This window comes from Nomascus leucogenys, chromosome 22a, assembly GCF_006542625.1.
Source record: "Nomascus leucogenys isolate Asia chromosome 22a, Asia_NLE_v1, whole genome shotgun sequence".
Taxonomy (NCBI): Eukaryota; Metazoa; Chordata; class Mammalia; order Primates; family Hylobatidae; genus Nomascus; species Nomascus leucogenys.
Window position 1 is genome coordinate 110,548,730 of NC_044402.1, and position 13,678 is coordinate 110,562,407.

Sequence of the window (13,678 nt, forward strand, 5' to 3'; positions counted from 1 at the left end):
AACTTAAATAGCAACTCAAAATGGAATATATTGAGAATTGTTGAGTGACTTTTGGGATTTATTTCTTTACTTTGCCTCTGCCAAGAAGAGGAAGTGCTGCCATAGGCAGTGGTCTTCATTTCCGACCTAAGAGTACTTTGGGAAAGTGTTCTTAGGTTTGATATACTTCTACAATATCTTCATTTTCATTATTAAAGGTACCTATTAACTTTTTCTTTCCTGAGCTTTCTGCAACCTGCCTATTAATTCTATAATCTCCATTCCATTCTAGATCTAGTTCTTTTTTAGTATCTATTTAGGAAGAAAGGCATAAGAACTTTATGGATGCAGTGTTAGAAAGCAGTCCCTTTAAGGTAGGAACTGGGTCTGTGGTGAGGCATGTAAAATCTTAAGATATGAGGAGAAAGAAATAGCTAACTTTGGCCATGTAGCAGGTGCTATTCTTCATTAATCAGGTTTATTTTGTAATGAAACTTTGATAGTACTTCCACTCTCTAATAGATAAATAAGTACTTGGATGTTTGTATTGACTTGTTACACAAGGTGATTGTAATTAGTAGTGGACATGAAATGCTGGAATACAGATCTTCCATACCTAACTTACTGAATTTGTTATGTAATGATGTAATAAAGAAACAATTTTTTTCAAGTAGTTTCTACAAACAAGTAGTTAAAAGGCAAGGAATGGGAAGTTTAATCATACATATTACACTTACCTTGGTTTCTTGACTTTGATTTAAAGAAGGTAAGCCATATGCACACAGATCTTGGTTCTCTGAAGGAAGCTCAGGAGGACTTGCAGCAGCACATTGCTGACTGCTACTAAAGTTATTAGGATATTCTTTCAAAAGCAAGTCCTGTCCTTCAACATTTTTACTGTAAGCTCTAGCAAGAAAATCAGGAAAACACAATTATTTGTTATTTTTTGAGGTCTTGAAAATTTATGAACAACCCAAGGTATCACTGAGTCAAGTTAACTTGGTAACTTTAAACAGTTTTGCCCAAAGATTTTAAAAAACTCCCCTGGTGCTATTTATTATTTTCATACTCAGAGGATGAAATAGTACTTTATGAAATATTTTACCGACTTATAACAGTTGTGGGGGGGAGGGTTATTCTTGTTTTTTATTTGGTTTGCTTTTGGTCTTTTGTCTGACTAATTAAATGAAAGATGCTCCTTAACTAAAGTGACTACCAGACTTCACACAATCTTGCTTTTTGAGTTTTGGCTATTTTAAAAATGATCAAATGTGTAACAAATATAAAATAGGGATTTTCTCATATATATAATAATTATGTCCGATTTATTTCCCCTTCCCTCAAAGCTCATTTGTGTTTCTAAAAGTATTTTAGACTTTTTGCATTTTAGATTAAATAGGTTTCTTGAGAAATTTTTTATTTTTTTAAAGAAAAACATATTTTGGAAGTAGTGATGTTAAAATGGATTACCTAAACTCCAGTCCCCAGTGTGAGGTCCATTATTAAAGTAGATTGAAATGACCTACTTTATATATACAGAGAATTTTCACATTATTTGTTAGTTAAATCTATTCCTGAGGCTGACAACATGAGAGGAAAATACAGAAACTAATTTCATCATTATATAATTAGCTCAAATATATTTTGAATACAAGCTCATTCTATGTAGTATTTTACTTCTGGTGCACAAATAGCTGATGTTACAACAGCATGTTTTCCTTTTTAGTGGTCTCACCCAAAATTCATGCAGAGGTTTTGTTCATTTCACATGGATTCTATGGTTTGGGGTTTTAAATTTGTAACCTGCCTGCTATTTCTTCGGTGCCACTTGCTTTGCTCCCATAGTGACCACCTGGCTTGCTCTCTCTTTTCATATTTTTTGTGCCTTAGGGAGAAGACTTCATCAGAAAGATCTTCTATCTGGAATTAGAAATAAAGATTTTTGCTTTAATCAGAAACATTTTGAAATATAAGATCAGGCTGGGTACGGTGGCTCACGCCTGTAATCCCAACACTTTGGGAGGCCGAGGTGGGTGGATCACGAGGTCAGGAGTTCAAGACCAGACTGGCCAAAATGGTGAAATCCCGTCTCTACTAAAAATACAAAAATTAGCTGGGCATGGTGGCAGGCGCCTGTAATCACAGCTACTCGGGAGGCTGGGGCAGAGAATTGCTTAAACACAGGAGGCGGAAGTTGCAGTGAGCCAAGATCGTGCCACTGCACTCCAGCCTGGGTGACAGGGCGAGACTCTGTCTCAAAAAAAGAAATAAAAGATCAGGTTTCAAAGAGTTTCTCACGTAGAAAACAGTAGGAAGCAAACTGAAATGCTACCTGTGTAAGTTGAGAGAACAAATGTTATGAGATGAACTCCAAATTCCTGTAAAAGGGGGGTCAAAATTTTTTTTAAATTATTTTATTATTGTTATTTTTAGACACGGGTCTCTGTTGCCCAGGCTGTAGCGAGTGCAGTGGTGCAGTCATAGCTCACTGCAGCCCTGAACGTCTGGGCTCAAGCGATCCACCACCTCAAAAAACTTAAAAATACTTGTTTCCTATTGGTTCATATTTGAAGACTTCGGTAGACTACAAATGAGTTCGTAATACTTTCCATTTGCCATAGCTTAGTACCAGTAGTCTTAATGCTTTATTCATTCAGGAGTTTTTATGGATTGTCCATTGTGGAGTACATACTATTCTAAGAAGATGTTAATATCAGAGAAAAGTAAAACTAATAATCTTAGACAAGTCAGCATTAATGAATGACTTACCTAGGTTTCGAACCTGGAATACTACTTTAGTTATGGTGTTTAACAATTTGGGTTTCTTGGCTAGGATCATTCAGAAGGAAGAATACATTAGAAGAGGAAAGGGCATTAAAAGGTAAATTTTGGTAGTTGAAAAACATGACCACTGGACATAGAAAGATTGTTACTTGACAGAAACCAAGTGTCTTCACCAGTGTCGTCTTCTAGAGACCATCACCTTGGAATTAGTTTGGTTATACAGTATTTTTCCCTATAATCTTATCTTGATATAATTTTATCCATACCTATTCACAACCCCTTACCTGCAATTCCAAAATCCAAAAATCTGCAAAAACAAATTTTTCATAATTCATTTGGTGACATAGCCTGATCCGAAATGATGTGAGGCTATTTTTAGTGTTTATCCAACTCAACTATGAATATTTCACTACAGAAACAATGTCTGATTACTTTTACGCCCTAGACTCTACAGGTATTACATGACATATATACCACATTACTTTTTTAAAGTCCAAAATGTTCTACACTGAAGAGCAAATTGGCCCTAAGATTCTGAAAATGGCATTTAAACTTAAATAATACAACTGAGACTAATCTCATGCGGAAAAATATTAATACAATGAATGTGGATATACATGTAAATTCAGTATCTCAAAAACTCAAGAACAAATGCTCTATTTTCTTTTGGTTTTTTTTTTTTTTTTTTTTTTTGAAACGGAGTCTTGCTCTGTTGCCCAGGCTGGAGTGCAGTGGTGTGATCTCGGCTCATTGCAAGCTCCGCCTCCCGGGTTCACACCATGTTCCTGCCTCAGCCTCCCAAGTAGCTGGGACTACAGGTACCCACCACCACGCCTGGCTAATTTTTTTGTATTTTTAGTAGAGACGGGGTTTCACCGTGTTAGCTAGAATGGTCTCGATCTCCTGACCTCGTGATCCGCCCGTCTTGGCCTCCCAAAGTGCTGGGATTACAGGCATGAGCCACTGCGCCCAGCCTTGGCTTTTTAAATTATTGTGTAGTTGTATATTATGCTGGTAGTCAAATTTGCACAAAACGTTTTTCAAATGTTCTTTTAAAAGAACTTCCTTTTCATAAGTGGAAAGAAAAAAATCAGTGTAAGTTAAAGGGTTTATATATTCCTTTAGTTCCCTGAATGTCAAAGTAAGCAGGTTTCATAATACATAACGTATAATTATCCCATTAAATAAAAGGCAGCTTACCTCTTCTTTGCCTAAATTATATTCATCCAAAGGCTGAAGAACAACCATCCTCCAGCTGTTGAAGATAAAAACCAATTTTAAACAGCTTTTATTTATCTAAATGTGGCAATTTTATACTCAGCACAGCTAAATGTATTAGTGTTTTTTTCCTTGTCACTTCCATGGTTCAAATTCTTGTATTTTAATACTTAATTTTTTAAAAGAAAAACATTTGTATTATGAGAAAAGGACAAAAGAGAAAATGAGACTTTATTTTTGGCCTTATGGTGAATAGTCTGTTCTGTATAGCTGCATTTTATACATAATAATTATGTACTGACTGAAGTCAGTGGTATGCTGATAAACTGGCCTGGCCAAAAAGTAACAGAGAAGGAAAAAAAACCCTGGTTTGTATGTTTGCCAATTTCTTTGGTGTGAAAATACCTACCATAGCCCCTTCTGAGCCATCAGTAGTTTAATAACTGGCTCACAGAAGTCTTCTATATTTAACTATCTGCTCAGCCAGCTAGCTCCAGCCTACCATTGCACAAGTTGAAATGTATTTTTGCTATAGAACATCATAGCCACAAATGTTATTACTTATGCAACAAGTGTCCACAGATTATGAGTTCTCATAGAACTCTTCTAGAATATTAGAGTTCTCTTAATACCTCAAAGTAATTATGAAGTAATAAAAGAAATTATGAAATTAGAATAGAGATGTATAGCAGTTAACTGAAACTGTCACCCACCTGTCTCTGCAGCCTTTTCTGTCTCTACTTCCTGGTGTCATTTATATTCTTAAGAAGCTGCATTCATGATTTCTAAAAAGTTTGGCTAACTTTACTGCCAGCAGGGAGCAGATCTGTGTATGGCATTCAGGGACCTCCACAATCTGGACCTAACTTTGTTTCTAGCCTTCCATTATCAACCTGCACAAAGCAGTATCTGGCTAAGCCTTACACACTTGTCCTGTGCCTTTGTTGTGGTATCCTTAGGTAAATACCCTCTCCACCTTCCCATTCCGTCATGGATGACTTCCCAGACCTTCCCACTCATCTTTTGAATGTGTTTATTGCTGACTTGGCAATACATCAAAATCTTTTTTTTTTTTTTTTTTTTTTTTGGGTCACAGGTATTACTGTCTTACAGTGTGAATATCCCATGAAAACGTAGAACTCTTGGCAACTTATGTCACACCTGTATCTTTAAGGGCAAGGATTATTTGTTGCTATAGTTTTTATGTCACTAAAGTACCTTTTAGTGTCATATACATAGTAGATAACTAAATGACACTGAATAATAATAAAAAGACTAAGAATGCTAAAGTAGTCTAGGAATTCCCAAATCTTAATAAAAACTGAGAAAGTTGTGATACTATATAACACTTAAGGCATGAGTAATTTTTTTTTCACCGTTTCCCCTCCATGGCTATGAAGGAACTGGGAGAAGGATCCTCCTTTCATTAATTAACATTCTAACTTCACTTTGAAAATTTAAGTTTATTAAGGAAGGAAGGAAGGAAGAAAAATATGAAGATGTAAGTATACATACCTTGGAGTAAGTATTTCCTTATATTGGAGTTTCTCTAATTTAGCTGGGGCTACTAATGACATGGGAATCACAATGTTATCTATGTCATAAGAGCTCTCACTTCTCAATCTCCGTCGTGCAGTATTCTGCAAAACAGGATTACAGTAGATTTACAGTACTGTCTAGTTACTTGTAATGATACCCTCCTTTCATCAATCATATAAATATGGCAGTACAGATGTTACATAATTTTTGTAAATACATTGTTATAAAATCTGACTAAAAAATGTTAAGAAAACCAAATAAGAAAACATTTTTCTGTCTTTTGTAAATCAGAACAATCTCTTGGTAGATGTGTAATGTGTATTTATGTGTGCAAGCATACAAGCTTATTTTTAAGACCATAAAAATATGTCTTAAATGCAAAACTCTTTATCAGAAAAGACTAACATACATCACCCTAAATGTCAATGAAATGATCAGTAACCACTTTTTATTAGGAAAGGCAGTGAAACATTTTTGGTCAGCCCTTCAGTATACTCTTCATTTATGCATTCCTGGTTCCTGAGTTTCAGACTGTTCATTTCTAAACCCTCCCACCTTTTGACCTCTCTATTCCCTGGCCAGATAACAAAAAAAACAAACAACAACAAAAAACAGGATAAGAACAAGTCCCGAATTCTCATTAGTGAGACTTTATTTAGCTTCATATGTTAAGGAATAGAGATGATCATGATAATGTTTAAATTTTTAACACATAAAAAGAAGCTATAACCAAATATTAATGAACTTTTAGCTTCATAGTTAAAAATAAGTTGTATGAATCAAATTTGTTTTCTAACAAGATAGTTATAAATGTCTGTTAATATGTGCTAGTAAATAAGGCTGTTATAGATTAGCAAAATATAAATTATTTTCAAAATCAGGTGTTTTTATTTTTAAAGCAATTTTAGAGTTCAACATACGGAAAAACCTACTCGTGATGATGAATTCTGGATTCTTGATAAAATGTTGACATTGGAAACAGCAGTAAAATTGCTATGGGATCCTGATTCTGTGTGTTGAAAATCAGATTCTTCAAGTTTAGTTCTTTCTCCTGCCATGGAAAGAACCATTGAATGTTAAACATTAAACATGACTAATAGATATCATTAGAATTACTTTCCTAATTAGATGACAGGTGATTGATTCTTTGTTTTGTGTGTGTGTATGTTTTTTTTTTAATTCGTGTATTAGAAAACAAAAAAAAGGAAATGAAAAAAGAGGAGCCTTACTCGCAGTCACGCCACAAGTTATCTCCATTTTCTGGGGCTTTGGCAGTTTTTATCCAATATATTTCTTACTGTTCCCTGAATAATCCCGCATCTCATCCCTTTATTCTTGTTTCCTGTGACTCCTATTCATAGTTGAACCACCAGAACTATCTTAATTTTCTTATCTAGTCTCATTTTTCATATCTGACTTTTTATCTTAATTTCTGTGAGGTGTCTGTCCTTGGTCTTCTGAACACTCTTAATTTTTTGAAAAAATTGTGCTATTATAAGTGCATATTTCCAAAAGTGCTTGTTCTCTGGTGCTCTTTTTTTAAAACAGCATCCTGTTCTTGTTTCATAGATGAAATTTCTCATGTCTCTCAGGATATTGATTAGAAGTTTACTTCTATTAGTATTTTCTGTATTTCTTCCAAGTTCTTTTTTTTTTCCTCCTTTGGTTCCCTGTGTGTGTGTGTGTGTAGTAAATATATATATATATGTATGCGTTTACTTACTGTCATGTTATTTTAGTACAAGTGTTTTAAAATGAGAATATTTCCTGCATAATATAAAATCTGATACCCAGTCCATATTTAAATTTCTCCATTTGTTAAAAAAATGTCCTTTATAGCTAGTTTCTTCAGATAAGGATCTATATATAAAAATTGGCCATTGTCTGCTAGGTTTCTTATAGTCTAGAATAAATCATTTTTCATTACATTGACTTTTGACAGGCTGGACCAGATGTCCTACCCTTTTGGAATTGTCTAGTTATTTATTTGTAATATGACATTTCTTTGTTTTATTCCTGTATGTACATCAAACTTGAAGTTAGATCTAAAGTGTCAATTTAAGTGAAACATTTTATACCTTAGGTAATGTATACTTCATGTTGCATCTTATTAGATGTTTTTAAAGCTTTATATTTGTTTTCGTATGCATATATGAAAGTTCCTCAAAAGCTAGGTGATACTTGGTTGTTCTTAAGAGTGAGACACTAAAGAGCCTTAATGAAACCTCTGGACATGCGTGGGAATTTGCTCGTTTTTTGCTGCACTGTAGCTGATCAGTTAGTTATCAGGTAATGACTAGGTAGGTCTTTTATCGTGGGATATCTAAAGACACCAGAGATAAACAGATTAAATCCATTCTGTATAATTAGTACATCTTGGATGTAATTAGTTTCTAATTTATCTTGCCAGTTAATTGTTATTTTTTATCATTCGCAATAACTGTGGCAACTATCTTGTCCCAAATCTCCAAAATAAACCCCTTTGTATTACTAGAAGAGTTCTAGTTTCCAAAGGTATCTCTTGATCATCTTGGAACTCTAAGTTTATAGGCTCATAAGGAGAATTGAACGAGGTAGTTGAGCATTTCACTTGAATCTTACTGACTTTCTCAAAATCCTGAGGAATCTGCAGTGCATCAACATCTCCACAGTAGGTACCATAAATGGTTAACAGTTTCTGTAAGGCAACTTTGCACTAGCCTATTTTGAGCATAGAACACAACTTTGAAGATTAAATCCCATCCAGGGAGTGATTGGTAGAAGACAACTAGTCAGGGAACATAGGAGGGAAATACTTAACTGCCATTAAGTGGGTAGATACCAGTCCACAAATAATTCTAAATTAACTACGAATATGCTGTTTCATGTTTGTAGACTCATAGATGTTTTGTATTATTAGTGGCTGTTCTGGATTATAAACTCCCATGAGACAGGTTGTTTTAAAATCAGAATTTTTTATTTTTAATAGTTATCACTACTGCTTATATCCTCACTTTAACCTACCTAATGCTGTTTCACTCAAATGTCTTTTCTTTCTTCCCTGTAACAGTTGTGCAGAAGATTCTGACCTTATTTGAGGCTTACATATAGGTGAATATCCATTTCTCCATTGATTCAGAGAAGTACTATGCACTAAAACAAATGAAAAGGAAATATTAAGTTTTAGTTCCTTAACACAGACAGTGAACATGTTAATCTGTTTTTATTTGTAACTGCAGAATTTTAAGATACAGTTCAAAATTACAGATAAACATAACCTTAAATACCAAGACAGACAACTCCAACTAAAAACATCCCCAGGAATTTCCAGTTTCTTATATTTTCTCCATTTTTTTGAGGGGGAGGAAAAGGGAAGATGATCTGTTCTAAGTCTTCCACATTACAGAAACTTGATAGAGTGAGGATTGGCTCAGATATATAAATCTTGGCGATGATCAGAATCTTTAAGTTCTTGCTTACCTTTATATCTGGAAATAATTTGGGACCAAGTAACATTCAACATGGTCAGACTAGACTGTGCGAGCAAGAACCAGAATCATTTATTATCTCTGATGCCTTAGTTGGATCATCTGTAAAATAGGGATAATAGCAGCGACCTTGGATAATGATTACATGATTTTATTCCTATAGTAGTAAGTAAAAGTGTCTGATGTGATGTGTGCAGTAAATGTTAGCGTTATCATGATTGTATATCTGAACCCCCTTATTTCCAGCCTTGGTCTAATAACCAAATTGGCTTCTTTTTTTGAAAGGTTTGGAGGTGTGGAAAGGAGTGGAAAAAGAAATATGTAAGCTGAAGTGCCAAACTCACACTGAAATAAAGGGCATGGCCTACCAGCTGACAAGGAGTGTCTGGTTTCAAGATGGCAAATGACCCTAAACATGATAGGCAAATATTTTTTACATAGGTTCATGCACAGATAGGCACATATAAATCCACATTTGCAAGCAAAAAGTGGAATTTGTAAAGCAGAATTTCTGAGGAATCTCTAAAAGACTAATACTGTATGGAATTTGAAGAGGAAACCCAGAGCAGAAGCACACAGTGAAGTACTGCCACAAAGATGTGTGATGCCACTAAAGGTGCTCTAGACCCACAAGAAAGGAAAACTGGGAGCAGGACAACTATCTGGATACTGACTGCACATGCCAATATCTCAGTCAGACTAACAGAATCAGAGCTTTAGGCAGAGAAATGAATGGTTGGAGAGAGAAGGCAATGCCCAGGTGCCCCGCTTTGAAATGTCCCTCCCATCCCCAAATTAGTATGAAAATTTCAAATGTAGTATAAATTCCCTTCCCATCAAAAGTGTCCCATAAACAGCAGTGGTAGGACAGTTTTAACTGAGTATCACAGCTTCAATGATGTGTATAGAAAACTCCAAAAATCTGAATACCAACACTAAATCAAAAAAGAGGTACAAACCACAAGTGGAAGAACCATCTCAAGAAATAATGAAGCATTCATGGAATACAGATTAGCAACTCTTTAAGACAGTATTGCCAAGAGAAACAGGTAAGAGGCCCTCTGGAGAAATGTCAGAAATAGAAAATATAATTGTTCAAATGTTAAAATCATCACTAGGCTAAGAAACAGAATGGACACAGCTGAAAATCAAAATCAGGGTCTGGAAGAGGAATTCCAAAACTTAATGGAACAGAGTGATAGAAAATATAGAGGGAAAAAGACCAGAATCGGGTAACAAGATGAGACTAGAATGAAAAGGAAGGAATAGTTGAAGAAATGATAGCTGAAGTGTTTTCCAGAATCAATATTAAACCCTAAGATTTCAATGATGCACTTGAATGTCAAACAGCAAATGAAAATTAAATCATAAATGCATCACAGATGATGATACCCTGAAACTAATACAAGAAAACAGCATGGCAGGAGTAATCTAAACGTACTAAAATGGTAACTAGAATTGTGAGAGGTGGATTTTAAAATGTATGTGTGTGTTAAAACGTGTGTAGGTGTTAAAAAGTGTCCATTCTGTTAATAACATTTTGATGTAGCATTTAAGCAAATCGTAGACAATTAGTGTTTCTCTTATTTTCTACAAGCAATTCTCCACTCTTCTGAAAACATCAAACTTTGTGAAGGAATCTTAACTTTCACAAAAGTTGATTTTTTTATTTTTTGAGACGGAGTCTTGCTCTGTCTCCCAGGCTGGAGTGCAGTGGCGCGATCTCGGCTCACTGCAAACTCTGCCTCCCGGGTTCACGCCATTCTCCTGCCTCAGCCTCCCGAGTAGCTGGGACTACAGGTGGCTGCCACAACGCCCGGCTTTTTTGTGTTTTTAGTAGAGACGGGGTTTCACCGTGTTATCCAGGATGGTCTCGATCTCCTGACCTCGTGATCCGCCCACCTCGGCCTCCCAAAGTGCTGGGATTACAGGCGTGAGCCACCGCGCCCAGCCAAAAGTTGATTTTTAAATTAAATTGTATTCAAATGTTTTCTTCACATTTATTTTCCTTCTAATTCGTTACTGTCTTGTAAGGTTTTCATGGAACCTTGAAACAGTAGGAAATGTATGACAATTCTACACATCCTCTTCACCTGTTCTATTGATAAACCTCCCAGCCTTTCAGTTCTTGCTCTCCCAGTCCTCTCCTGGAGTTCATCCTAAGATCACACTTTGATAGCATTTCTCATATATCCTGTCTTTACTTCCTTCCCTTTTATTCATCCAACAACTTTACAGAGAACCAATTACATGGCAAGCATTATTCTAAACCCTAGGTAAGCAAAACTAGGATTTGTAGCAGCCCTTGTCGTTTACAGGTGTTAAGGAATGCAACTGTAATGTGATAGGAAAATATTCATTTCAGTTGTGAAACTACATGATGTTACTGAGAACGTATAAGAGTGCTAGTAAGAGCTCTAGGAAAGGCTTCCCCAGATGAAGTGATAGACTCCAAATATGAACAGAAATAGCTGATAGCTAGGGGAAGGAGGAGAATAGCATGTACAATGGCCCAAGGGAACAGGACAAATTTGGGAACTGAACAGCTATGTAGTGTAGAGTAAGGAAGCATGGTGAGAAAGAATCATGAGGGAGGAGCCAGCCTATGTAGACAGGGCTTTAAGGTGTTATGAATATTCCTTTTCGAATGTTTTAAAGGGATGGGGTGGGGAGCAGGTGTGACATTAGATTTGCATTTTGAGGAGGTCACTGCCTACAGTGATTAAAGGGGAAAATGGATTAAAAGTCCATTTCAGCAGTATAGATAAGAGATCATGTTGGACTGAGAGCAGTCGAAGGCACAAAAGGAACTGAAACACATAAGATCATATTGACAACTTGGCAATTGGTTTAGACCAAGTTGGAGGAAGTGCGGGTGACAAAGACTGAGCTCTATGTTTCTGGCTTGCTTGTGTGGGTTATGGTGCTATTGTTCCTCCTCTTCCATCTATCTGAGACCTAATTTCAGAATTACAGAAAACTTGAAATAGAACAAAAAATTTCTGTATACCCTTTTCCGAAATCCCCCAAATGTTAACATCGTATCACATTTGCTTTACCTCCTTCTTTCAGACCACAAATGAAATTTAGTTGCTGACATAATGCCCCTTCAGCCCTAAATACATCAATGTGTATTTCTCAAAACAAATGACATTCTCTTATGTAGCCATGCAGTTCAGTACCATTAGCTAATCTATAGACTTTATTCAGATTTCACCAATATCTCTATAATGTTATTTACAGATAATTTCAACTATTCATTGCAGATAGCATTGCAGTTGTCAGATCTCATTAAGGTCTTATATCTGAAACAGTTCCACTGTCTTCCATAACTTTCATAACTTTGAATATTTTGGTAAGTATAAACCCTTAAATTGGTTTTGTCTGGTATTCCTCATGATTAAATTAGTCATCCATTCACTTTTCAACCCACTACAGTTTGGCTTTTCTCTGCTTGTTGCCTGAAATAGCAATGCCATTGTAAATTGCCAAATCTAATGGATCATACAGGATAAATCCAAGCAAAGATCTGTCTACTGCCTTCACACAACTTACCCTACAAGAATGCCAAGTTATTTATAGATATTTGTTGTTGTTTGTTTGTTTTGAGATGAAGTCTCGCTCTGTTACCCAGGCTGGAGTGCAATGGCGCCATTTCGGCTCACTGCAGGTCCACCTCCTGGGTTCAGGTGATTCTTGTGCCTCAGCCTCCTGAGTAGCTGGGACCACAGGTGTGCACCACCACCCTCGGCTAGTTTTTGTATTTTTAGTACAGATGGGGTTTCACCATGTTGCCGAGGCTGGTCTTAAACTCCTGACCTCGGGTGATCCACCTGCCTCAGCCTCCCAAAGTGGTAGGATTACAGGCGTGAGCCACTGCACCTGGCCTTATTTATAGATATTTGAATATATCATATTGTGTCATGTCTCCACGACAAGACATATGTTTGTTTTTGTTATTTAAAGACTTGTTACTCAGTATGGGCCAACAGCATCTGAATCACCTGGGACCTTGTTAGAAATGCAGAATTTCAGGTCCCATTCCAGACTTAATAAATCAGACTCTGCATTCTAACAATATCCCCGAAGTAACTTGCTTACATTTTAAAGTTTGAGAAGCACTAATCTGGAATGCTTCACCCTTCTTTCTCTGTAAATTCCAATTAAGTAGTCGAAGCTGCACTTGGCATCACCATCTTTCTGGATTTCCTCTCCTTGCCCATTTCTCATCTCCCTTAACCTCTCTTTTTCTGCCTTCTAAGCAGTTACATACTCCTTATTTATATCTTCTCTATATAATTTCTTTTAAGATAGAGTCTCACTCTGTCACCCAAGCTGGAGTGCAGTGATGCGATCATTGCTCATTGCAGCCTCAAGCTCCTGGGCTCAAGCAATCCTCCTGCTTCAGCCTCCTAAGTCCCTGTTACTACAGGCATGCATCACCATGCCTGCCTAATTTTTACATTTTTTGTAGAGACAGGGTTTTACCATGTTGCCCAGGCTGGTCTTGAACTCCTGGGCTCAAGCGATTCCCCCTACCTCAGCCTTCCCAAGTGCTGGGATTACAAGTATGAGCCACCACACTCAGCCTTCAAATGTATTTATCATCTATGTCCATTATACTATATAATAGTTATTTGTGTCTCCCTCCATTACATTATAATTTTGACTTCCTGTAATTCACCTTTGAT

The 13,678-nt window shown here is 36.2% G+C and overlaps 1 protein-coding gene across 4 annotated transcripts in view; it reads right to left on the reverse strand.

The window, feature by feature from the left end:
- KANSL1L (KAT8 regulatory NSL complex subunit 1 like) overlaps positions 1-13,678 on the reverse strand; it is a 172,214-nt gene that overhangs the window by 1,294 nt on the left and 157,242 nt on the right. For all 4 annotated transcript variants that reach the window (XM_030804129.1, XM_030804130.1, XM_030804127.1 and 1 more), the window contains exons 9-14: positions 8,524-8,652; positions 6,453-6,571; positions 5,497-5,621; positions 3,964-4,018; positions 1,787-1,899; positions 717-885 (exon numbers count right to left, since the gene is read on the reverse strand). In XM_030804129.1, coding sequence (XP_030659989.1) covers positions 717-885; positions 1,787-1,899; positions 3,964-4,018; positions 5,497-5,621; positions 6,453-6,571; positions 8,524-8,652 — 710 coding nt within the window. The remainder of the gene's footprint in view (positions 1-716; positions 886-1,786; positions 1,900-3,963; positions 4,019-5,496; positions 5,622-6,452; positions 6,572-8,523; positions 8,653-13,678) is intronic.